Source organism: Xiphias gladius, chromosome 19 (genome assembly GCF_016859285.1).
Source record: "Xiphias gladius isolate SHS-SW01 ecotype Sanya breed wild chromosome 19, ASM1685928v1, whole genome shotgun sequence".
NCBI lineage: Eukaryota > Metazoa > Chordata > Actinopteri > Istiophoriformes > Xiphiidae > Xiphias > Xiphias gladius.
The window spans coordinates 8,737,201-8,762,800 of NC_053418.1; the positions used below are offsets into that span (position 1 = coordinate 8,737,201).

The 25,600-nt window shown below is 40.9% G+C and overlaps 3 protein-coding genes across 7 annotated transcripts; 1 reads left to right on the forward strand and 2 right to left on the reverse strand.

Annotated features, from left to right (window-relative positions):
• Positions 1-113: 113 nt before the first annotated feature.
• On the forward strand, positions 114-8,830 carry agpat9l (1-acylglycerol-3-phosphate O-acyltransferase 9, like). 4 transcript variants are annotated; one of them, XM_040156012.1, is made up of 14 exons: positions 114-185; positions 3,261-3,463; positions 3,564-3,630; positions 4,945-5,093; positions 5,223-5,368; positions 5,869-5,943; positions 6,064-6,153; positions 6,249-6,342; positions 6,447-6,562; positions 6,936-6,991; positions 7,201-7,286; positions 7,401-7,529; positions 7,675-7,754; positions 8,239-8,830. In XM_040156012.1, the coding sequence occupies exons 2-14, from the start codon at positions 3,320-3,322 to the stop codon at positions 8,345-8,347; spliced, it is 1,341 nt and encodes a 446-aa protein (XP_040011946.1). In that variant the 5' UTR covers positions 114-185; positions 3,261-3,319; the 3' UTR covers positions 8,348-8,830. The 4 variants fall into 4 exon arrangements, with proteins under 4 accessions (XP_040011946.1, XP_040011943.1, XP_040011944.1 ...); XM_040156009.1 differs by lacking the exon at positions 114-185 and adding an exon at positions 2,724-2,819; XM_040156010.1 differs by lacking the exon at positions 114-185 and adding an exon at positions 2,814-2,918.
• A 2,577-nt stretch (positions 8,831-11,407) lies between these two features.
• On the reverse strand, positions 11,408-13,702 carry myl7 (myosin, light chain 7, regulatory). Of its 2 annotated transcripts, XM_040154163.1 has the most exons (7): positions 13,600-13,702; positions 13,274-13,375; positions 12,468-12,543; positions 12,179-12,283; positions 12,008-12,086; positions 11,844-11,892; positions 11,408-11,749 (listed from the first exon to the last, which is right to left on the reverse strand). In XM_040154163.1, exons 1-7 carry the CDS (start codon positions 13,600-13,602, stop codon positions 11,645-11,647), a joined length of 519 nt encoding a protein of 172 aa, XP_040010097.1. In that variant the 5' UTR covers positions 13,603-13,702; the 3' UTR covers positions 11,408-11,644. The 2 variants fall into 2 exon arrangements, with proteins under 2 accessions (XP_040010097.1, XP_040010095.1); XM_040154161.1 differs by lacking the exon at positions 13,600-13,702 and having other exon boundaries at positions 13,274-13,414.
• A 1,579-nt stretch (positions 13,703-15,281) lies between these two features.
• On the reverse strand, positions 15,282-20,186 carry gck (glucokinase (hexokinase 4)). The gene is made up of 10 exons (XM_040155491.1): positions 20,018-20,186; positions 19,633-19,795; positions 19,366-19,520; positions 18,976-19,095; positions 18,719-18,814; positions 18,498-18,597; positions 18,183-18,366; positions 17,323-17,478; positions 16,584-16,817; positions 15,282-16,058 (listed from the first exon to the last, which is right to left on the reverse strand). Exons 1-10 carry the CDS (start codon positions 20,096-20,098, stop codon positions 15,911-15,913), a joined length of 1,437 nt encoding a protein of 478 aa, XP_040011425.1. The 5' UTR covers positions 20,099-20,186; the 3' UTR covers positions 15,282-15,910.
• Positions 20,187-25,600: the final 5,414 nt, after the last annotated feature.

Genomic DNA, 25,600 nt, shown 5'->3' on the forward strand with positions numbered 1-25,600 from the left:
CCGCGGTCTAACAGACACAGGAGAAGGCACAAACTCGCAATAGTGAGCACAGCCCTGCTCTGAGCGATCCGCGTTACTTGTTTTTTTTTTGCCTGGATCTTGATGCCATGAAGAGGAACAGATCGAAAAGTCAAACAGCAGACAAATCCCGTGCAAACACGTGCATTCTCAAGTTTTTATTTGAGGTAAAAGGACAAATATTTGTTCGCTCCATTTGGCTGCTGCGGCCTCTGAAAAGCGATTTCCATATGGGAGTGTTCTACCTTTTTTGCCGACAGAGTTGATGTCAGTTTGTGTCGCTCAGGAATTAGATTCCAGTGTGCAGGATTTGTGATTTCGAGGAAACTGGACACCAAGAACACCTTAAGGCTTATTCCAAAAAAAAAAAAGTATATATATATATATATATATATATATATATATATATATATATATATATATATATATATATATATACTTCCAGCCTCTATTAAATTAAAATCCACAAGAGACATTGTCTCTGGGAACCATGGCTTACTGTGGCTCAGGGCAAAAGGCTTTTTCTGAGGCGTAGCCTCTGAAGGCTGTAGCCCCTCATACTGATTGTGGCTGTATTTCAGTTGTCTAATGTTTATCCCTGGAGCAGATTTGTGTGCGACCGAGACATGACACATTCCCCCCTTCGTTGTCTGAGTCTATGGGAGACACAGAGGCAGACAATACAGTGAAGTCAGTAAACTGTGGAGTGTGAGGGCATACGAGTCTCTATCTATCTATTTATCTATTTTTTCTCTACGTGAGTACAAAGGAAGTTTGTATATATAGACATACGCGGTTATGGACCTACCACAGACTTATCTTCGGCTTTCAAAAATCAGCAAAGACCCAAATGCGAGCCAAGGCAGATTTGAATTAGTTATTTCTGAAATAAAGCATTTAGAAGTCCTGCAGCTTTGGCCGCACAGTTGACTGCTGGATAATGAGGCAGTGGCTTTTAAACAGGGAAACGTCTCCTAGATTTTCTCCAGAGTCTCAGAAATCTGTTTTTGGAGTAGAAAGACAATAGAATAACTCAGCAAACCCCTGATAGCCCACAGTTCCACAGAGATTATGACACTTGAGCTTTGAGTTGATCTCAGTCGACCCTAACCTCTCCCTCACCCTCCCCTACAAGAGAAAGCAACAATAACAACCCTAATGGGCCATACTGGGGTGTTCGCAGTAAAATGACCCAATAAAGCAATGAGCAGTAAACTCTTTGTGTTGAGGCTTTAAGATAAAAAAAAACAAAACAACAAACTGTCATTTGAGAACCGGCCAGCCATTCCTTTCTGGAACAAACACAACCTGACATTAAAGGACAAATAGCGTGTTGTTGGCAAGTATTTTACTACACATCTGGAATGTCTACCTTGTGTAAACACTGCAGGACTGGGCAATTTGTCTGAGGTTTTTTTGACACTGGATGAAGATGTGACACTATTGCTCACGACTGTCTCACTAAACCAAAGTGATCGCATTTTTTTGGGATGAGAGGACAGATTGTAGACATGAATTGCCGTCATCATATGGAGTATATTCCTGTATGATACTGTGGCAGACAGCCAGTTTTCTTTTGAAAATGCGCCTTTGCCAAGGAGCCAGATTATGGTCCAGAAAACTCCCTGGATTAGGTTCAATCCCAGAATGAATCGCCCTTTTATCATTCCCGGAGACATTACCCAAACTGACCCCCTGAAGTACCCCGTTACAGTAATGTGCAACAGACTGTGAAATGTCTCAACCTGGAAAATAATCAGGACCTTTTGTTACTCTTAGGTGGGAGAGAGAGGATTTAACACAGAGAGATTGTGGCCACATTCCTCATAAAGGCTTCCTTGTGTTGTGGTGAGTAATATGTCTGAGAGGTTTGCGGCATTTTATTACAGCAGTATTACTGTTCCCCAAAATGCATCAATTTCAGGTCAACAATTCAGCAGCCGGGTCAGCGATCGTTGCTCTCGAGTGGCGGGAGAAAATTTAACCAAAAACCTTCTATCACAAGGTCCCCTTTTGCGGGAGCTTTCAACCATATCCCGTGGTCTTCATCAGTGGACAGTGTCCACTCAAAACAAATTGCTCTCACTGAAAACTGGTGCCATTCTGCCATTTCCAAGGTTAAGAATGAACCAACAAGACCAAATTTTTCTTTCATTTTATTGTACTTTAGTATTATAAGCTTTATTAAACCAGGTACTCTCACTGAGGTTAAGATCTTTTTTTTTTTTTTTTTACAAGGGAGACCTGAGAACAACAGAGGAAGAACTGAGATAAGACACACGCAAAAAAACAAGCAAACAAAAAAAAAAAAAACAGTCACACAGAAACAGCATCAGAAACCATCCCAGGGCTCTCCAAGGTCCAAAATGAAACGTTTAAATTCAGCCAATAGGATGAGGCTTTCATATATATATATATATATTCAGTATATATATACAGGTATATGGTACAAAGTATTGGAAGAAAGTCTTCCCAAGTTCAGTATCTCACGGGGTATCGAGAGTCAGCCATTTTAGAAGATGAACACGCTCTACGTGCCTTCGGCCAGATATATAGTATGTAAATAATATATAGTATATATAAGTATTTCCCCCGCCAAACGGGACTATGGAGTCTTGCTGGAATCCATCCCAGGTCCACGTGTCTGCGCCCCCCCCTCCCGCCCTTCTGTCCGGAGGGGGCGCTGTGGGACGCACCTCTGTGAACTTTGTTCCAGTAGTAAATGGGCGTGTTCGCCCTACGTGCTCGGTCCCTTGAGCGATCCCTCAGCAAAGGGAAGGACATGGACCGAGGTTTGACAGGTAAGAAGAGCCGGCGTGACTTGGACACAACGCCGCCGGGGAATTGTAGAGGACCACGAGAAAATAATGCTTTCTTCTGTACAGTCGTGTGGTCTAAGGGTAGAAAAGCCCTCTCATACTTTGCCTGTTCGTGGGTTTGTTTATGTTGGCAGGGATACTTGTAATACTAATCGTCAGTCTTTCTGTGCTCTGTGTCAGCGTGTGTTTATCTGAAGTGTAATGTGACCTGTTGAGACTCTAGTCCTGATTGAATTAACTGCAACGTTTTATTTACGTGACCCCCCCCCACCACCACCACCTCTTCTTGTTATTGTGGTTGTTGTTGTTGTTGTTGACCTTCAAATGCTGACAAATGGTCTTCCACGGGATAGATCTGTCGTGTTTGCATTGACTTCTTCGACGACCGTGGAATATACGTGACACCTTTTTCCTCACGCACAGGTCTGCGCCACATCTGAGCCACAGGGCTGCACTCGTACACCTCAGGGAATAAGGAGGAGATGGAAGATTTCTGGGCCGGGGCCCTCTGGGTGCTGAGGGTTTGGCTGTACCTCGTCGTCAGCCTCATCATGATCCCGGCCATGTTCGGCTTCTCACTGGGCGTCTCCGAGACCTACATGACCATCCTGGTCAAAACCTTGGAGGTACCGTGATTCGGATTCCTCTCACAGATGTGCACGCTTTGAGCCAGGCAAATGTTGTGCTTCTCGTCCACGAACGTCTCCTGTCTGTCCTCCTCCACAGTGGGCCACTCTGAAGATGCAGAAGGCGAACGCAGATGAACGAACACTGAAAGCCTCTGCATCTAATGGTGACTAGAAAAATTACGTCTGGAAGGATGTTCAAAGTAGACAGATAGCTAGAGAAAGAGACCGATAGATTTTTAGTTTCTAAACTAAATATATAAGGGTTCTTCTAAAGAGATACGTTGTCATATCCTTTATTGTGAAAGATGGGGTGTTTAGTGACAGTTGAGCTGCAATATCGGATTTCATAAGAAACTTTATTACAAGTCTGGGCGGGCATGTTGCAATGATATTGCCTACATTTTAAAGGGTGTTTGTTTTACATGTAGAGTGAAGAAAACTTTTTTTTTTCTCTGCAGACAGAAAAATGCTAACAGGACGCTTTCCCTCTGACCTTATATAGAAGGTTTACATGGTTTTATTCTTCAACCATAGGATTTCCTGTCCTGCACCAGGCAGCGTCTGCCTGTAACCCTGACTCGGTTAACTTGAGCAATTTTTTTTTTTTTTTATGATCGGCAACAAGGCAATGTTGCTATGTCTATCTCACCATACACAATTACACAACTTTTTATCAGTCACTAAGCTGCACAGGCTGGTATCTCCTTCTGTAGCGTGCAAATAAGTCTGACATGTCAGCAAAATTTGGTCTCTGCAAAGTTCAAAGTATGTCAGTTTTTCATTTTTAAATGTGGAGGATAATTACAGGAAGAGAAAGTGCCTCATAGAAGAGATAAGGCAGACACTGTTCAGAAAAATTTGGACCGAATACTGAACGCAGAGTTTGTTACTCCAGGTTTTGGACTTTGCCTGCTCAGTTATCAGATAAAGTGGAGTCCAAGCTGAGGCCAACTCTCAATTGTTCTGAGAACAATTAGGCTGATAGTGTTAGATCCATGGCCTTGCAGCCTTCATTACTTAAGACTGCTCCCTGAACAGCTCAGCTCCTGTGTTATGGTTATGTATTTCAGGTCAGAATTAAAAAAGCCATGTTTTAGATGAGCTGTTGGTACATTTCGTTGGTTCTTGGAAAGTCTCTGCTCTGATGAGAACTTCTAACGAAGCATCTCATCTGGTCTCTTATCAGTGCCACTATTTTGTGTAGAGATTTTGCAGATGAGCCTGCTTGTAATACCATATGACACTTGTAGACTTAGATGACTCAGAGTTCCTGTCCTTCGAAGAAACACATCCCTGCATTCCTGAATGAACTTTGATTTTTTTTCTTCTGTTTACCCAAACCATTTTGCCTTCTAACACTTCTGAAATTGCAAGGCTTACTTATTTTCCAGTTTGCTTAGGAGATAATGATTCATATCAGATGGTTGAGTTTGAGTCTGTTACTGCTGTGTGTGTGTGTGTGTGTGTGTGTGTATCAGGTCTCATCCTGAGGGAAGATGGCTCTATGGAGAAAGAGTTAGAGGAACTTAGACGAAGTCGCCCCAAGCCACCAGTGGGTGGTGATTTTACACTCAGTGACTGTTTTTATTTCACCCGGAGAGGAATTGAGAGCATTGTAGAGGATGAGGTACGTCTTCACTTTAGCAAGAACACATTTTTTGAAAAAAAGGTTTTTTTATGTTAATGGTAATAAATGATTTTGTTATGTGATCTGGTTTTAGATTTCAGACTTAGTGTGTTCATTTTCTAAATTTAGGTGACCCAGCGGTTCACCTCAGAGGAGCTGGTGTCCTGGAACTTACTCACTCGCACCAACAACGATTTCCAGTACATCAGTCTGAGGTTGACACTGGTTTATAGCCTCGGCATCTTTGTGAGATACTGCATTCTCGCCCCGCTCAGGTACACGAGCTGTCTGGAAAAAATTAGAAGCAATGTCAAAGGTTGAGCTTAACTTACACTTTGTCCTGGTAAAAAAAAAAAAAATGTTATGTTTGAGCTGAGATTGAGGCATATTGAAAAATGAAGAAGTTAACGTCATGAAAATATCATAAAAATGCGAAAATGAAATCTGTTAAATATACAGCTGGCAAAAGTTTGCCAGCCACTTACAATAACTGGTGCGCCAAAAATGATTGGCTCTGCCCAGTGAGTTTAATTAATTTCAGTGAATAATGTTGCTGCACTTAAAGCACGCCTCTAATTATTTGCCGTCAGTTCTCGTCATCATTTTTTGAATTCAGTCAAACCAGATTTCAGTTCTGTTTGGCTTACAAAACTTCGGATTCCACAGACCTCTGACCTTTTTCATTTTTGTCTGACTATGCAGGTATTTTCTTATATGTACAAGTTTTTATTTTTTCTGTTTGAAAATGAAAACCTGAATGTGTTACCCTCACCAGGATAACACTGGCCTGCATTGGCCTGAGCTGGTTGGTTATAGGAACATCGGCAGTTGGGTTACTTCCAAATTCAAGGTGACCACAAAATACAGCTAGTCCAAAAATAATCATTTTAATGTACCTCACATTTTTTTACAACCACTGTCAAGCTGTCTCCCTCTTCAATCATGCTTGTTTGCTTATCGCGATTTTTAGGATTAAGTCTTGGCTCAGTGAATGGGTCCATGTCATGTGCTACAGAATCTGTGCTCGAGGACTCTCTGCTGCTATCTGCTATCACAACAGGTGGGTACGCCCTCTCACTAAGCACCTTTCTAACAAAAATGGGGAATAAGTTTATCATCTGATTCTGGCTTTGTGTCTTCTCTTCACAACCACAGAGAAAATAAACCCAAAAAAGGAGGGATCTGTGTTGCCAATCACACCTCCCCTATCGACATTGTGATTCTCTGCAACGATGGGTGTTATGCTATGGTACGGGAGACACTTTTTTTACTGTAACATTTCTATACTGATGGGTAATTTTTTTCATGCTGAGTCATGACGTGCCACCGTTATTGTCCAACTGTGTTTATCAGGTGGGTCAGGTCCATGGAGGGTTGATGGGAGTTGTTCAGAGAGCCATGGTGAGGTCCTGTCCTCACGTCTGGTTTGAAAGAGCAGAGATGAAAGATCGCCACCTAGTGACCAAAAGGTCAGTTTTACACGCCTTCAGCACACCTCGTCGGGCTTGTCAGTGCCTATGTCTCCCGCCTCTATTTTCTCTCTGTGGCTGCGCTGGTACTAAGAGAGGTCGGCATTTTCCTGGGAGTAAAGTCCCATAGAGATTCTGTACCTCTTATTACCCTAACAAAAACAGATGTGTTTTGCAAAACTTGCTACTGAACGGCTCAATACTCATACACCTTGGATTCCCCTATCTCATGATATCACATCTTTACCCAGACTCTCGCTCCAGATGTTTCATGCATTGTCCCAAACGTGAAAAAACACTCTTCAAAGGTGTGACATGTAGATATTTATACGGTCAGGACATGGTTTCCATTGCCTCTTTGTGTTGCCCCCAGGTTGAAGGATCATGTGAATGACAAGACAAAGCTTCCCATATTGATATTTCCAGAGGGTAAGTGTGACCATGTAGCGAGACAGAGTTACTTTATCCACACCAGTCTGATGTTTGTCTCTGTATCATCAAAGGTAAGACTCAGCGAGTCAATGCCCGATGGCAGTCTGGCCCCGGAGCAGTGACAAATGAGCACCTGTTTTATGTGGGTTTGGACAGAGCTCACACAACTCTGTCTCCTTTAATATCCTGATGTCTGGTTTCTACAGGAACCTGCGTCAACAACACATCTGTCATGATGTTTAAGAAGGGAAGTTTCGAAATTGGAGCAACAATATATCCAGTAGCCATTAAGGTAATTCGGTCCTATCTGTCATACAAGCCCCATTTCTCATTCAGATTTTTTTTTTCTAGCGTTCTGACTCATACATTTCACTGCTCTTCTGTGTATGTTTTGAATTTTTCTTAGTATGACCCAAAGTTTGGAGATGCTTTCTGGAACAGTTCCAAGTACAGCATGGTCAATTACCTGCTGAGGATGATGACCAGCTGGGCCCTTGTCTGTAATGTCTGGTACTTGCCAGCCATGCATCAACAGGTGTGTCTGACACGTCCCGAAGCAAGTGAGCACATGCTTGCATCGACCCACGTGTACAGCCGGCAGCGGCCACCCCCAGCCCTCCACATATGTACACACAGAGACACACGTCTGACTGAGTTTGTTGTTTATTTAAAAATGGCAGGAGGGGGAAGATGCTGTCCAGTTTGCCAACAGAGTGAAGTCGGCCATCGCTCACCAGGGAGGGCTGGTAGATCTACAGTGGTAAGATTCGACCTCGTCTCTTTTTTTAAATTTATTGAGGCATTTTCAAAGATATGATGTTTGTTTTTTTTCGGTCTGGTGAATTTTTTTTTTCTTCTCTGACACAGACTAAGCCTCTTTCCAGATTAAGCTGACTTTTAAATGAAGTATCTCCTCTCACAATTCGGTTTAGTCCGGGGTCAAGGCTTAATCTGTGACAGAGAAATTGACCCACTCTCTTCTGACACACGAGTAATTGTACCATTATACCACAGCTGGTGGGAGAATGCCTTTTATTAAGTTAGATTTTGAGTTTCCAACAGAAGGGTGATGTTTTTAAACCACAAAGGAACAGGGAGTCCTTTACCATGGAATTCGCCAAAAAATACTCGCTTTTTTCGCATCAAAGTGAAGTACTGACATTGATCAATACAGTCTATTGCATGTGGTTGAACGGTCAGCACCACTCTCAGTTCGTCCTGTCTCCACCTGGCTGCTTCTGCAGGGACGGAGGCCTGAAGAGGGCAAAGGTGAAGGAGACGTTTAAAGAGCAGCAGCAGAAGAAGTATAGCAACATGGTGGTGGGAGACGACAGCAGCAGCAACAGTGACTGAGAACCCCCACCCAGCACGATGGACAAACCCCTTGCCCTGTTTTTGTAGGATTTACATTAGAAGCAGGCCTCTCTCCTCTAGCATGTTCTTATTAGCTGGACCCGGTATGGAATAGAGTACTGCCAAGTGGACTTAAATGAACACTGTGAAAACTTTGGTACAGCTAAAAGGAGGAGAGTCTCAGTGATTCATAGAAAACACAAGTGCAATATTGACTCTTGTGAGGAACAGATTAACTGTGAAAAGGGAAAGCTCTTTGATTTTGTTGCTGCTTAAGATATCTACTGTAATGATTGAATATTAATACTGAGGGGGAAAAAAAAGCTCTGAATGAAATGTGTGAGTGAGGACAAGCCACTGGTTAGACAGGCTGGTTCATGAATGTTCACTCTACTCTCACTGTCAGTTGAATCATTCATGGGCTGCTCATTGTTGCTGTTTTTTTTTTTTTTTTTTTTTTAAATAAATTTTAGTTTACAAATTGAAAACCCATGGTGTGATTATGCAACCTGGAGGTCTTTGTAGTTCTAACATAACATGAGTATTTAGTGTATATATAACAGATACAAAAATAATGAAATAATTATGATTTAAGCATTTAAATATGGGCTTTGTGTATTTAGATCTTGCAGTGTTACACTGAAAAATAATCAACACTGATAAGCACCTATGTGACATAGTTTTCAGTTGAAAGACAACCTGTTCAAACAGCCTTACAACTTTAAATTACACACTGATAGACATTTATCTTAGGATTATGAAAATCATGTAAAAAGAAAGCTTCTTGCACAGTGTTTTTTGTAACCTTTGACCCCCTCACGCTTTTTTCATAGAAGCCCAAAGGTAAAGCATAGACACAAGAGACACAAGGGTTTGGCACTTAAATATTAAATGATAGCGTTGTGTGTGAAAGCCCAGTTCATCAAATGTCCACATGAGATGTGATGGCCCTAAAGGAGAACACACAGCCGAGACTTTTTGGAGATCTCTCCACTGGGCGGTTTTCCTGAAGCATGACCCTCACTGCCTCCATTTTTCGATGGGCTCCCCTCTTTGGCCCCTTAAACAAATTAAATAAGAATTAGTTTGAAGTCCACTCACTGTAACTGCTTGAATGTTGACACAATCCCGATATTTCTTTTGTTTTGAATCGTCAGCGGTCTCACCATCGTTTTCATGATTACTCAGATCTGTGTTGTCCTGCACGCCCTGTGTAAAAAAAAAAACAAAAAAACAAACATCCGTTAATCCCACGAATAACAGTCACAGTGCCACATTGTGCGTGAGAACCTTTAAACCGTTCAATCATGAGCCCCTACTTGATGACAGAACTTACCTGCAATATGTTGCTTTTGTTTTTCTCGCTCTGTTTGAGTTCATGATATCTGTAAACATCATCAACAGTGAAAAGAAGTTTACATGTGATTGCCAGGAAACTCAGCTGTGTCCAACTTACTTACAGTAATGTGTGTTGGACAACAGCCAGTGTGTCACAGCTCTCTTTAAAATGTGACTTCCTGTCTCTTCCTTTTTATTGACCCCGCTCAGGAGAAACAAATGGTACGGTGGAATATTTATGAGCCAGATTAGTGCCTCACATCTGTGTCTCCCCATTCACAGGTCAGATGACAAACAGGTCGCTGTTGGTTCACTCAGGCAGTGTTTAGATAAAGCAGCTTTTATCTCTTAGCAATAAAACCCAACAAAACTGCTCTGTAACATCTGTGGTTTTACCTCAATTAATACAATGGTATCTACATTCAGAACAGCCCACACTGTGTTTTGTTTCTTGTAGGCCATGATTTTAAATTTAGCTAATTAGCTGTGTTAGTTTTCATCATTTACGCGTAGAAATAATTTAATCAGCTGCCGGAAATGGGGGAATGAATATGTCTCTAGGACAACATCAGCCTGCACTGGCACCAGCTGGTTGGTCATAATAACATCTGCAATCGGACCAAGGAAAGTGGTGACTGCCAGGAAAATAAAAACCATTCCACACAAAAACACTGTGCATTGTAACGAAAATCTTCGACATTACTGTCCGTTTTCCGTTGCGTCAAACCTCGGGAATCAATAACCTTTCTCAAAGTACAGCTAAATGTCGGTACACACATTCAGTAATCTACCCACCGCTGCAGATAGGAGTCACGGTTCCTGTTGGCAGGTTTCGGCTTCCTCTTCAGTCCATATGGTGTCCATGTTCTGCTTGTATCTACTCCTACATCCACCCTGCCTGCAGCTCCAGATGCAACAGGCATCCCAGCCAGCAGAACTGCAGATTTCAGAGATCAGAAATAAACACTCAGTCATTTGGACGCAACTCTGCTGTTGCAATTGTGCTGAAGGAGGAGCTTGCCTTGCAGAATGTCGCACACTCCTTGTCTTCTAGTTGTTGACTGGCTGTTTGCTGTGTGAGCAGGAAACTGTTGGCTGGGGAGTTTATGGAGATGTTTGTTGTTGTATCCATGGCAACAGTGTCCCAAAAGAAGGGAACAGCAGGGAAGCCGCTGTAAATGTGATGGATCCACTGACATCTTCTTTACCTTACTCTACTTTACTTTGCCGTAAAATATTTAGAAATAGTCTTTAATGCTTTTACGAGCAACGTGATGAAAATCTTGTATCGGAAAACTTTTTACCGACCAGTAAAAGCAGCCTTTGAGCTCGCATTTTTGAGTTCATCCACTTGGTCCTGAAAGGGTTTCATCATGGTTGTCCTCACTCTCAATATGCAAAGAAAGAAAAATTCCACTATGGTAAGAACTACCACTATAACAATTATTTGTTAGATGATCCACCAAAATTTTAGTTAACCCGTAATTCTCTCCTGTCTCTTGTAATTTTGTGTAGTATGTGGTCACATATTTCTAGACTTGAGTTAAACTTGTCATTATTATTATTATTATTATTTTTAAATAATCAAGGATAGGACTTTAGCAGACATTTATTTGGTGACCTTGTCAGTGCTTGATGTTCAGATTTCTCTTTCAGCATCACAGCAGGTAGAAGGAGTTTTCAGTGTTATTCCACATGCAGCGTTGCTTAACAAAATGAGAATTTGTAATCAACAAAGAAGCTTTATTCGCATAGCATGAAAAACAAATGAGCCAATTTTTAATACCAACGGAAGTACAGTATTTATAACCTTTGAACATTTGAGTTTAAATGAATCAGGTATTCCAACATTATTCCATCAAACATTGATGCTTCTGAATGATAAGAAGCCAATGTAAAAACAGTCATCAGCATGTTCAGATAACCTCTATGACCTGACAACAAGGATAATGGTCCTTGTTAGGATTCTTCCTTCTCATCTCCATGTGTGATGGTGTAGCAGAGGGACTTGTAGTCGATGTTACCAGTTGGGTCAATGGGAGCGAGAGCAAAGGCCTGATCCACCTAGAGGTTTATGAAGTGACAGTTTGCCTGGTGAAAATTATTATCTTAAGCAATACTTTGAAAGTTTCTCACTGAAAAAATAGAAAACACAAACCTCTTCTGCTGTGAATTTATCAGCTTGGTTCATCAGTAAACGCCTAAACCTGGACAAACAAAACATAAAAAGTGTAAACGGAGAGATAAATAAGATACTCTAAAGTTACGGCTAATACGGAAAATATGAATAACATGAAAGTTACTTGATAAAATTTATCTTACTCATCTTTATTAACAAAGCCTGTCCCATTGGGATCAAAAAGTTTGAAGGCAGCAAGTATAGTGTCTTCAGGATCAGTACCTGGAGGAAAACAAAACATCATCGAACATCAAATGAAATTCTGTCACAAAAAAATCCAAAGATTTGTTTGGACATGTGTGAATAGCTCTCACCATTGAGCTTCTCCCCAAAAAGTGTCAGGAACACAGTGAAGTTGATGGGGCCCTTCCCCTCATGCAACATCTCATCCAACTCCTCATCTTTGACATTAAGCTTCCCTGGTACACAAACACACACACACACAAACATACACACGTGAATGCACACACAACAAAAGTTTAAACTAATATACAGTATCAAACGCAATGCGAACAGCAGGTTACATCAGTAGTACCCTTTTATTTTTTGGCATACGTATATTAATAGATTGAAAACACAGAGAGTTAAAGGTGAAGAAAATACCTAGCTGGGCATAGGTCTCCTTCAAGTCTTGTTTTTTGATAACACCGTCTCTGTCTTGGTCAATGCAGCCAAAAGCCTGTAGGACAGAGCACAAGCACAAGTTTTCACAAGTGCAGACAGGCTGATGATCATCCATTAAAATGATAGTGAGGAATACTGAAAAGCAGGTATTTTACCCTGCACAGCTCCCAACAATTATTTCTTCACTAACCAGGTGTAATAATGTTGATTGAATTGCACTTAAGGCTTTTTTTCCCCTTGCTCTTTAAAGGGTGCTTCAGAATTTTATTTTGTGCATCTCCAAGGAAGCTGTACTTTATTCATTATTGAATAATCCAAGTTAGAAATTCTTGCACTGATCTCTTATAGGACCTGTTGCGCACAGAGCTGCTCCATAAAAAATATCCAAAGGTTATTATGGTAAGTTGAATACTGATGATTTTTTTTCCTGAATATTGTAGTATTTTCATTGTTTTTGGTTGAAATGAACAAAATGAAGGTTGTGCAAAAAGGAATGCCCACTTTAGAGAATGAAGCTCAAAATCCTTAGACATTTTTAATTTGTCTTACATGACATAAAACTCTTTGCGATGGGGATACACTTTTAATATATGCAGTTTGTTTAAAAGGACACTACAATCTTTCTGATAGAGATTAAAAGAGAGGTAGAAAGAAGGTAAATTGCCTTAATTTTTTCCTTCCCTTGCATGAATCTGAAAATCAAAAATCACAGGTTCCCACACAAATTTCCTCCAAGAAAAGCTTTGCAAGGGGCTGTGTCAAGGCAGGACAGTACAGTACTGTACCTCCTTGAACTCCTGTATCTGGGACTGCTCGAACATAGAGAAGACATTGGAGCAAGACTTCTGTCCTCCCCTCTGTCTCTTATTGGATGCCTTCTTACTTGCCTGAGAAGATGAACACAAACTCATTCAGTTAACAACACACTGAGGTTTTTACTGCACGCACGCACATCAGTCACAAGTATATAAAACAACTGCTTTTACCATTGCAAAATGATTTGTTTAAATACACAACAACATGACAGGACTCTTAAATTGTCTGATAGGTGTTCTTTTTAAATCATCACTAACTGAAAATATCAAAAGACTGAAAATGCTGACTGACTTACCATGTCTGAATGATCGTATGTGGACTCCCAGCTTAGGTGTGATTCTGGGGTGGGTTTTATGTATGGCCCATCTTATCTTCTGCCCTCCTATAATAGCCTGTGGTGGGCAGCACAGTCCCTTACATGGCCATGGCTGCTCTCTGTGTGCCACTAAAGGGAGCTGATAAGAGGTGAAGCAGCCAGGATTCCTCAGGGCTGGAAATTGGAGATATGAGGAGCAGAAAGGGAGCGCTGACGTTTGACAATCACTCACCCAAACAAAGTTACTCTACAAAGGTCAAATCGAGCTCTAAAAGTAAATTTAATGTATGTTTTATGCGCACTTCTATTAAGACTTCAGTAACAGCACTGTGTGATGAAACACAGCAGACCTTAAGCCTGAAAATATAGTAACTTGCTGCAGCAAATGAGATAAGTTGAGCTCAGGGGTCTTCCAGGGACTGAGAAAAGATTGTGGACTAAATTATTTTTCGTAGTTCACTGGTGCACTTTTCTGAGGATTTTCCGTTTTTTTATTTCATACCCATCTCATTTTTAAAAACTTAAAATGTTGTTAACAAATAAAACCAGCCTAAAACATAAAGCAACTGGTATATTATCTAGGACCAGGGGGAAATAAGTAGGAATAACATTTTTCTTGAAACTTCTCTTGACTTTGGACAGCTTAAATCTTTCCCTGTGAAAACTAGATCAAAAATTTCCCCCTCAGTGAATTACTGGTGAGAACAGGGTTATGACAGCCTTATTTACATTCTATGGGAAGCCCCCACGCCCAATGTGTCAATTAGAGATGAGCCTGATAACAGACGGCAAAATGGCTGTTGTTACAGTTGTGGACCTGCACTTTTTCCATATACCGACTAATGGTACAATTTACCAAAATCACATCCTGTACACAGAATCCCTATTTCCCAGCAGCACCCTCATTACATGAACAGGAACACTGAGATTGACAATGATTTCATTCTATTTTCAGATCATTTATCCCAATAATCTACTGTCTACCTGCAAGGGGACTACAGATGGAAATTAGCTGGTTGATAAGTCTGGTACACTCATCTTTTCGGTCCGTATGAGAGTAATGTTGTTTTGTACATGGTCCCTGGCAAATAAATGGAATAAACTAAGCTAAACTACATGTAAAGATGACAAGGATGTCTATGGGTTATATTTGCATTTGCAGAATGATTTATAAATAGTTGTTCTGGATCCATTTTCTACTGTGTTATTGTAACAAAAGCACAAAACCTTGCATAATAATCATTGCATGAAAAGCAAAGAATAAAGATATTATATTCAGGTTTGGTAGCTTTGACTTCATTAGTGTAACATTAATAGGACTATTACACCATCTTCTTCAGTTTTGTCATTGTGTTAATGGTGTATACTTGGAGGTCCTTACATTAGTATTGTGTTGATGTGTTTTAATGACACTTTTTCTCAAACCTGGACGTTTTGTTATGAGACGCCCCATTAGTTGACACTGAGGTGACAGTAAGTCACAGCTTCGAGATTCGTTTACAGGTTCACATAGCTCAAAAACCATTTGCTAATCCAGCTGTGGCATCAAATCTCTGTAATATTTGGCACTTGAAAAAAAAAAAAACAATAACATAAGTTTAAAGTATAGCTGTTAAGTTTAATTAAGCAATTTTATTTACAGTTAAGCTTATTCACATCCAAAGCAGAATTCATCATGCACATATGAAAAACTACAACCAACCAGCTAACACACAGTCGTAAACATAAAATTAAATATACTATACCAAAGAAGTATGGCATTGTTCACAAACAGGAATTACTTCACAACAAAGCAATGAACTTGATGTAGTCATAGTTTATAATAGCATTTACAAAAAGAATACTTGTGTTGCACATCTGCCAGTTTGCACTGGTATTATAATACACTATCATCAATAATACATCAGCCATTTTTGAAATGGACCAGTCCATACCAAAACACTATCAACAGGCAGTGATACACAGGGAGCATGTATTTTAAATTAGCTTTCTTGGCGCCTAATGTTTTGGGTGCAACTGTAAACCAATTCTTAAAGTTGAGAAACACTGAAATTGCTACAAGTTGGTCCAGTACTACCAAATACAGTCTATAATACAAATTGTTTGCTGCTTTCTTGTCTGTACATCCTCCAGCCACGAGTGTCCAGTTCACTGACACACATCCCTCGGAGCCTGGAAATGGCCAGAGCTGCACGTCTGCAGATGACACGTCATCAGTGTTCTCAGGTCAGAGTTCCGGCTTACTTCACCACTGTGTCCTGCAGGGAGACAGCCCGGTGCACACCTCCCTCTATTGTGTCAGCATGCACGCAGCCATCTTGCAGGCCACTGCTGAGATAAGGGCTGCTCCGCGACCGCTCCCCTCCTCCGACTGGATGAAGGTGATCTCACAGTGAGGCGTGAGGTCCCTGACGACTTTGTGGAACCTGTCACGGAAACTGAGAGAGAGAAACAACACGTTTAGTGTTCGGTATCAGTCAAGTCCTCATCTGTCTCACCTTCCTTTTTCAATTTCTTCCTCATCGTTTATTCATCCAATTGTCTCATTTCTTTGCTCCAATAAAGTGGATTTTGGGAGTTTCATATGATGCCAACAAGCTGTCCCTATACCCAAATATGTTTATGTGGAGGAAAAGGGATTTCTCATCGTGTGATTGTTGAATATTGGTGCAGTGCCTGCTAATTGATTCTTATTTGATTCACTTACTGTCAGTGATACTTCAGATAACTGACTTTCTTTAGTTTGTTTGTTTTTTAACTACTGGAAATACTCTTTGTGGAGTCATGCTGTCTTTATTTGGCCAGTTAGCCATGGGGAATAAGAAAACGTCGTATATTAAGGTTGACTTTTGCTTGAGAAAAGGCAAATCTAATCAAATAGGAACCACTTTTCTTTGCTTAGTATTTTTTATTTTTTTTGTTCAGAAGATATTCAAAAGTCTAATATATAAGGAGTTCCTCACCATGGGTGCAGCTTGTAGACGGATCCGTCGACCCCCACTGTGATCTTCAGGGCTTCCTGGTGGCGTCGCTCCCCCATCAGGTTGATCACACCAGCGAGCCCTGCACCGCACATGTGAGCAGAGCGAGTGGAAACACTCTCGCAGACCAGACGCACAATGTCACAGTCCAGCTCTGATGGCAGAACGCCCAGTGAGGACAGGATATTGTAGATTTGTTTTCTGTCCCCAGTGTCACTGAAAAAAATGGCAAAAGACAAAATTCAGAAGAGGAGTAGTCTCTAGATGCACAATGCACATTATGTGAAATGGCTCAGTTCTTCAGTTTCCATTTATATCTCTCATTGTTAAATTCTGCAGTATACAACATTTTATATTTTACTTTTGTACTTTTTGTACTTTATATTCAAATAATAAATCAAGCTTCTTCAAATACTGCAGCAGGTAACAACTGTAAGTGAAGCAAACCAAAGTGCTTCCCCATATTCCCCCATCAACACTGTCATATAAACTTATTGTATGTCATCAGCATAAGCTTAAATGACCCAGTCATAGTATTTGTTTTTATGTGCTTTTACTTTTGCATTTATGCAAATGCAATGTTTGTCTACATGGAATGATAATGTTTTATCATATCTTATCTCTTGTCGGATTTTTTTTATAGGCAACATTTATTCTAAAGAATTTAGTTGTCTAAAGCTGGTTGATAACTGCAGTCAGGTTAGAATTCATTGATGTTTACCTCTCCACCTGTGAGACGTAACGTGTCTCAAAGCCGCCACGTGTCTTCAGCAGCTCTGACGCTTCACCGTTAAACAGCAGGTCTTCATTCACCAGCTTCATGAGAACAAGCCTGACCAGCTCACCCATATACTTCCCACTGATCAGCTTCTCATAGCTGCAGTTGAGAACAGAAGAGACCGGTCGCTTTAAAAACAGAGAAATATTGATAGAAAGGTCGGGAAAAATGAGCTCAAGAGAGGATGTTGAAATGGTGGAACAAATAGGAGGAATATGTGCGTCACACAACACACGAGCAAACACCTTTCTTTCTCTACACAAGGAAAGCGGATGAGGATGCCAACGTCAGTGCTTAAGAGGCTGAATGAGGCTGGGCTCAGCAGTTGTCTGTGTGAAGGGGCTGCCAGTGCAAAAGGCAAACAGCCATTAGGCCGACAGGCACTATGACAAGCAGCGGAGAGGGATCATTAACCTGACACCGTCATCCACTGACTGGCCACTGACGTATGAGGGCTCTGGCCATTTACAAACATCCTCACGAAAAACAGCTGGTAGCTTAGCTCCTACACAGGGACCTCAGCTGAGAGTCAGGTGAGTATATCCACAGTAGGAGGATGAATTCAGAAAAACAGTGAGCCAGTGAGGGAGTGAGTGTTTGGCACGTTTTAAACTACACTACAGAGTTCACACTCAAGCCATACCACTTTCACCTTGAACAACAGATGACTAACATTTGTCATGTGTGCCTGTGTATACAGCAGATGAAGTTGGAAGATGTACAGAGTTGTGTGAAATGCGTGTTGAGCTTCCCTATGTGTGAATCTGAACGCATGTTTGAACTGAGTGCACCCTTTTACTCACAGCTGTTGTCCAGGGTTAATCGAGGTCTCATCCACCACTCTGTCGTACTCCAGTCTGAAGTCCTCCAGCTCCCCGTTGTCTCCGAAAGCCCCCCACTCTGTGTTCACACACATCCGGCCCTCCTCCCCTTCGACCAACTCCACAGTCCTCATCTCCTCCATGTAACACGCGTTACAACCAGTACCTGGTGAAAAAAGCAGAGATGCAGACCTTAGACCTGCAGTGCCGAGGTGAGGACACATGTGTATACATGTAAGCATGTTAATGAATGTTAGTAGTGCATATGAGCAGGTGTGAGTGTATGCAACTTCTTACCAACAATCATCCCAACTTCACAGCTGCGATCCTCGTAATAGCAGGAAATCATGGTGGCTACTGTGTCATTCACCATGGCAACCACATCCATCTCAAAGTCCTGAATGATATCATCAACATCACAATGCAATTGCGGTCATCTACACATATACAGGCATTAAATAGTCTGTCTTGAGTTGTTCATTATTATAAATGATAAATAGCGATAGAAAGCAACTCACTCCTCGTCTCTTGATAGCATCTCTGAGTAAACCCACAACGTTGTTCCCTTCTGCCCCGGAGGCCTTGAAGCCTTTGGTCCAGTTAAGCAGGATACCCTGTGGAAAGACAATGACAAACCTCAAACTTTATAATGCATACAGGACTTTGATAAATCTGGCAAATAATAGAATCAAAGGCACTCTTTTTTTGTTGGTGGTAAACGTGATGGAGGTCATTGTTACACGTCTTGGTGTTGTTTAAAAGTGTAACTTCCTACCTTGTCGATGTCCTCATGTCGTACTGGAAAGGAGAAGGTAAAACCCAGAGGAAGCTTCTTGTGCTTGATATGGTGTTTGTCCAAAAAGTCTGACATACACTCTGCTATGTAGTCAAATAGCTGCGGAGCGAGAAAGAGAGAGGATATGAGATATGGAAAAATGCACAATAATTAGTGCTGATTTCATTCTGGGAGGCCCACGCCACACCAGAGTTTACAAAAGCCCAGACCATGTAGATATTTTTGGTACTCTTAGATAGTTTTGAACAGTCATTATAGAGCTATATCCACTCGACAAGTGGACAACTACAAAAAACTGACGATGAAAAATCTACACTTGTTGATACAGGAAAACAATTGCTTCTGTATGTAAATACTGGAATTACTGACCATTTCAGCGGTCCCTGTCATTGCATCTTCAGGAATGGAGTACATTTGGTTTTTTGTCTCCACCTTCCAGCTCCTCTCCTCATCTTCCCCCACTATGACCAGCATCACACGGAAGTTTGTCCCCCCCAGGTCCAGAGCCAGGAAATCCCCTACCTCTGTCAAAACACACACTACATTTGGCTGCATGTACTGGCTTTACCTGCCCTAGTGATAAGGATTCAAATACATATTGGTCACATCGGCAGGATTTTACAGAAAAAGACTGACCTGATCCCTCAGGGGTGGAGCAGACATAAGTTGGAAGCATTTTGACACTGGCCTCCTCATGCGTCTCTAAACGCAGTCCTCTGTCCATTTCACGCTGCATCCTATTCATGACTTCTCTTAGCTCTTCCTTATTCAGTCGGAATTCTGACAGGATCTGCTCTACCTGCAACGAGAGGAGAAACGAGCAGGGTCGGGAGCTGCACGGCAACCATATTTTCCCTTAGTTTTACGTCGCCGTGTACCGGACAAAATGCTGGAGAAGCATGTTGTGAGACAGAGCTTTCACTTATTTTCAAATGACGGCGCAGTGAAAACCAGATGCAGTAACAGCAAAAAAGGAATCAGAGCAGATACGACTGAGACGCTACAGAAAAGCAAATCTTACCAGGAGGATTTTATCAACGACAGAGCTGTAGCTACAAGGCATCTTCACCATCTGGTCGAGATGAGAGCTGACACATGGCATCTCCACAGGTCTAACTAAATGAGCTTCTGCGTGTGTTTCTAGGTGTGGGGTGAGTGTGTGTCCACCCTGTGTGTGTGCAGAGTCAGTGAAGTGTGAGTGCCTCTGAATGAGAACCTCAGCTGTTTTTATGCTCAGGTGAAGTGGGCTGGATGCATCAGATGTAAATGCCCACCCCTTCCCAACCTCACCCCATCTGGCAACGTAGGTTCACATGCACAGAGATACACACACGCATACACACAAAGAAAAAAAAACACACAAACACACGCAAATGTTTCACAAATGTTGATAATTATATCACGAAATGTTCTAATCTAATTCTGATCTTGTGATATACGTTTTGAGAACGCTGCCTAATGTTATCTTTGCCAAAACACACTTAAAAAAGAGATTTTTCAGTCCATTGACATTTTCCTTGTTAAAGTTACATAAGCAAAAAAATGTTATCGCAACAACCACTGTGATTTGTCAGTGTCAAGAACTGAATATCCATTACTCACAGATGGCCTTTTAATCTGACAACAAAGACGTAAGATTTGATTTTTTGAATTATTCTTTGCCTTCATGTGGCAAGGTGTGACCTGTGACCTAGATCCCAACTGCCTGAGATTTTACAGCCCACCAACATGACAAATCAAACGCATTCGAATGTGAACCCTGTGATCTGAACCCACCATGTTTTATTTAGATGAGCAACAGGCAATGCCACAGGGTTGCTCAATGGGGGACCTTCAGAGGCCGTTGAGATACGAATGTATTTGTAAAATTAGAAACATGTCTAAAATTAGCAACAGGGAGGGATGAATGACCTCTAAAACTAACAATAGTATGCTGCTGGTGAAGGCCTCCTGTGCTTATCAGCCCCAGTAGTTTACCTGACCAGAGATCTTTTCTTAGCTCTGACCTCTGGCTGCGAGGTAACCGTGACCCTCTCCCCCAGTGCCCTGACTGGAGGATTTCTAAGTAAACCCAAATAGTGACTTTGACCTATGGACACATATTTATGCAGTATAGTCACAAACTGCGCGTCATTTATAACCTTTAATATATTACACATTTTAAACCTCTTAAATGTCCCCTTAAGCAACTTTAACTTTGGGGGGAAAAGAAAATTCTTCCCTGCCTTTCAACAACAACAAGTATGTTCCACAAAATTTAGCCTGATATGCAGTGTTTGGTATGTTTAAAAACTTTTGGATCTGCGCTAGATATAAAATAAAGTTCTGTGGCTTTGAAAAATAGCTGTCTGAACAATATGTATTTGTAATGATGTACAGACCTGTTGATCAGTAAGCCTGAAAAGATAAGCTCAAAAGTAGAAAGTAATTACTGGTAGTTTTACACATAAATTGCAGGTTTTATAGATGTGTATTTCAACTATATTGGGCAAGACGTACAGCTGCTCCAGCCTGAATTTTACTGGGCTGCTTTGACTTTGTTCCCTCAGAGTCTATTGACATGTATTGTTTCTGGGTCTAAGAACAGGTAAGTAAAGTACTGAGAGAAATAGAACTCCAATATCGTTAAGAAATTTTGAATTAAGAAATTTTAAACATCACAAGCATGGTGCAAAACACACACCCATACACACAGACACACACACACACACACACACACACACACACACACACACACAAGACTGACTCAGTTTGTGTTGCGTCCATTTATGGATGAGAGTTGAATGTGTGCCAAGTGCTTGTCAATAGCTGATTATCTGGTTAATTTAACTGACTGGGTTGTTTGCACAGAGACCCACCTGATGGATTTCCATTCAGCCAGCTGTCTCTACAACGTAAATGACTAAGCCAACACGTTACTCGATTACGGGAAAAGGAAATGTAAAGATCTGCAGGCTTATGCTATATTACCTCACACTGTACATCCAGGAATTTGTGTCACAGCTTGTTCACTGCTGCGCATGAGTTGATTCATTAAGATTACCACGATGAAGTGCAAAGCTTTCAACCCAGTCTTGTCCTGGAACATTTCCTGAATCCAATTAAAGCAATGATGAACCAGTAATGTACTGTATCTGTATCAAAGTTTGCTTAGATAGATAGATAGATAGATAGATAGATGGCTGATGGATGGATGGATGGATGGATGGATGGATAGAGAGACAGAGAGAGAGAGAGAGATTAAAAAAGTAATTGGACACTTTGCTAATAAATGTTTCGTGGGCAGCTGTGTGTCATTTCAGTGTTAGTTCATGGACAAAAAAAGTTCACGCTTGGCTCAGAGTTTACTGAGGGTTGAGAGCGGCCATTTAGGTTGAGGTGGAGTTGTCTGTCAGCATGAGGTGTGAAGAGGTGACCATGCAAGTGAACAAGATAATAATGAGGCAAAAAAAAAAAAGCAAGAGTCTATCAAAGAGATGTCAAAAGTAGATGGTTTGCCAAAATCAGCAGTTGGGAACACTCTAAAAAAGCAGGTGTGTGCAGGAACTGGTAGACCAGGGAGCACAAGTCTTGTGGATGAGCAGAAAATCATCTGCATGGTGAAGAAAACCCCCTTTATGACTGCGCAGCAAGTCAAGAACGCTCTCCAGCGTGTAGGTGTACATGGTTTCTTCTCAACGATCAAGAGAAAACTTCGTGACCATAACCGCAGATGATTCACCAAGAGATGCAAACCCCTGGTGAATCTCAAAAACAGAAAGGCCAGGTTGCTGTTCAGAAAAACACACACAAAGAAACCGGTGGAGTTCTGGAACAAAGTTCTATAGGCTGATGAAACAAAAATCAGCCTCTGTCAAAACTATGGATAAAGGAGATTGTGGAGAAAAAAGGAACAGCTCATGACCCAAAGACACCACCTCATCTGGCAAACATAGCGGTGGTTCTGTCACGGCTTGGGCAGGTATAGCTGCCACCTGAACTGGCACGCTGCCATTTATTGACGATTTCACTGCAGACGGAAGCAACAGGATGAATGCATTTTTACACAGAGGCATTCTGTGCTCAAATTCAGTCAAATCCTTCAAAACTCATTTCATCATTCACCAGGAAAACGATCCTAAACATACGGCCAAAGCAACCAAAGAGTTTTTCAGGGTGAAGAGGTGGGATATCTGCGACTGGCCAAGTCAATAACCTGATCTCAGTCCGACTGAGCTGCAGTCCACTTGGTGAAGACCAGACTTAAGGCAGAGAGACCCCACAACAAGCAAGACCTTAAGGTTGCTGCAGTGGAGAGCATCTGGGAGAGCATCGTCGGGGAAGATACAAAGCATCTGCTGATGTCTGTTGGTCAAAGACTAAAGGCAATCATTGACTACAAAGGATGTTACACAAAATATTACATATGATGATTTTTTTTTGACTCCATGTTTATCTGTCCATTTACTTTTGAACCCCTAAAACTTGGGCACCATATGTTTCAAGGGCTACATCTCCCAGATTTTTTTCTGTATTGTTGTAAACCTACTCAAATTAAAGCTGGGACTAGGCACTTTATGTATTATTTTATTTCAAATTGAAGCTCATAGCATGAAGAACAAAAAAAAAAAAGTGTAACTGTCCAAATACTTCCGGCCTTGACTTTAGATAGATAGATAGAGATAGAGAGAGAGAGAGATAGATATTTCTGTTATAGGGTTATTGTGATTTGTTCATTTACATCCCTGCAACATTTTCCAGAAATTTTTGATCAGTTTTCGTGACACTTACCAGTAGCAGATTGAAAAGGTTGTGAAATGAAAGTGTAACATGCAGAGGAGAAGCAAGATGAGCAGAAGGTCCATGCTCAGCATCGGCCATATGTCATCAGTAAAATACAGCCTTGACTTTCATGAGCTAAATCTAAACTTTTTTTGTTTTTACCTTATCCATCGTATCGCGACGAGGATTAAATCCTAAATCCCGTCCGTGCATGAAGTGTAAAGAACACGTTTTCCTTTGATGGGAAACTGCCCAACCATTATTATATTCCCAACGCGTTTGATCTAGGTTACATAATGTTCAGCAGCTGGTCCGAAACACATCTCAAATACATATCTGCAGTATGTCCAAGGTCTAGGTGGTAAACAGTGAAAATCTTTAAGAAAGCAGGGCAGAAGTGTTCTAAATAGCCTATGGTTCTTTCTTCATTGATGCAGGTATTTCAAGGGGAAAAAACTAAGAACTCATCTCCATTCTTGTACACATTTCATAAAAAAAAGGTCTTTGCAGTTATTTTCATTCTTAAAGGCATCCTGTGGAAAAAAACCCCTACGGATTCATCTTCATTGCTGCAGATATACTATGCAAAAACCCGTGGATTTCTCTTCATTCTTGCAGTTAACAGGTCCAGTTAATATCCGCATCGGCGCACTGAATGTGCCATCGGCTCCAACGATCAGTTGAACAAGAAAGCAGATTGCATTTCCAATCCAACCCTTCGTTCCAGTGATGAACCGACAAATTTTAGGGCGAAAAAAAAAAATGAGAATAATATTAAGACAACAACCCCCCCACCGTCCGTGGCCGAACTTCTTACTGACATCTCAACCTAACCAAAAATATTCCAGGAAAGAAAAAATCATTTCTTCCCCCTGGTGTAGCTGACCCGTCAACAGATGCACCCGAGGATTAGCCGTTTCCATGCCAAAAACGATTTCAATGTGTTGCCTTGGAAATGAATTACAGACACACTTCTGCCATGGAAAACACTTACCACTGAGTTAAGTGGCCGGGGAAAATTGTTAAATGGAGCAAGATTACCAAAGAAAACATCAATTGAGGGGTTGCGTGTTTTTGTAGACAAATCAGGTAAAGGCCAGCAAGCTGTTTAACACTTTTAATGTTAATTACGATAATAATAATAATTATTATTAGAATAATAATAACAACATAGGCTTTCAGATCGATACCCTACATCCGAAGGTTACAAAATTACATTAGAAAATAAAATGTAGTTGAAGTTTACTATTACTAATACTAATAATCAGTATTTTCTATCGTGATTAAATTATTTTATACATGTGTCAATTTATAGGATTATCATTTTATTGCAAGGTCTTTTTCATTTGACTTCGTGCAGTCAGGTAGTGAGTAGCACTTGATTACATAATCCCAAAGAACCAGGACGATTACTAAATTAACAGATGTAATTAAAAGCGGTTAAAGATTATTAGAACTTGAATCATTAGAAACCTCCATCCGAAATGTTTTCTTTTTACATTCAGTCTTGTTTTTCCAAAAGAAGTCAGATGAAGAATGTATGAAAAAATCACTGGGATTAGATATTTTTGAACTATCATCCCCTTCCCTGGTCGTCAATTAATCTAAATGAAGGGAAAAGACAGAAGACAAAAGTCTGTGTTTCAGAGAAAAACACTGCTTTTCATTAAGAACTCCGAAAAGTCAATATTATCCGGTTGAATAGTAATTTGAAGTGCAAGATCTCGCTCTAATGGGACTAGCCTTAAATAGGCTACTTTACATCGCGGAAATACTTCACTACACTAGCATGACATTTCTTTTTTTTTTTTTTTTTCTTATTTAACGGGAACGATGAAAACAG

Excerpts from the sequence above, each read along its gene's own strand:
- agpat9l (XM_040156012.1), top strand. The coding sequence starts at position 3,320 with ATGGAAGATTTCTGGGCCGGGGCCCTCTGGGTGCTGAGGGTTTGGCTG. Across the intron at positions 6,992-7,200 it reads CATATTGATATTTCCAGAGG|GAACCTGCGTCAACAACACA; the intron begins GTAAGTGTGACC and ends TGGTTTCTACAG. Across the intron at positions 7,287-7,400 it reads TATATCCAGTAGCCATTAAG|TATGACCCAAAGTTTGGAGA; the intron begins GTAATTCGGTCC and ends AATTTTTCTTAG.
- gck (XM_040155491.1), bottom strand. The coding sequence starts at position 20,098 with ATGCCATGTGTCAGCTCTCATCTCGACCAGATGGTGAAGATGCCTTGT. Across the intron at positions 19,096-19,365 it reads TGACAGGGACCGCTGAAATG|CTATTTGACTACATAGCAGA; the intron begins GTCAGTAATTCC and ends CTCGCTCCGCAG. Across the intron at positions 16,818-17,322 it reads TACGTCTCACAGGTGGAGAG|TGACACTGGGGACAGAAAAC; the intron begins GTAAACATCAAT and ends CATTTTTTTCAG.
- myl7 (XM_040154161.1), bottom strand. The coding sequence starts at position 13,399 with ATGAGTTTGTGTTCATCTTCTCAGGCAAGTAAGAAGGCATCCAATAAG. Across the intron at positions 12,087-12,178 it reads TTTTGGGGAGAAGCTCAATG|GTACTGATCCTGAAGACACT; the intron begins GTGAGAGCTATT and ends GTTTTCCTCCAG. Across the intron at positions 11,750-11,843 it reads ATAAATTCACAGCAGAAGAG|GTGGATCAGGCCTTTGCTCT; the intron begins GTTTGTGTTTTC and ends ATAAACCTCTAG.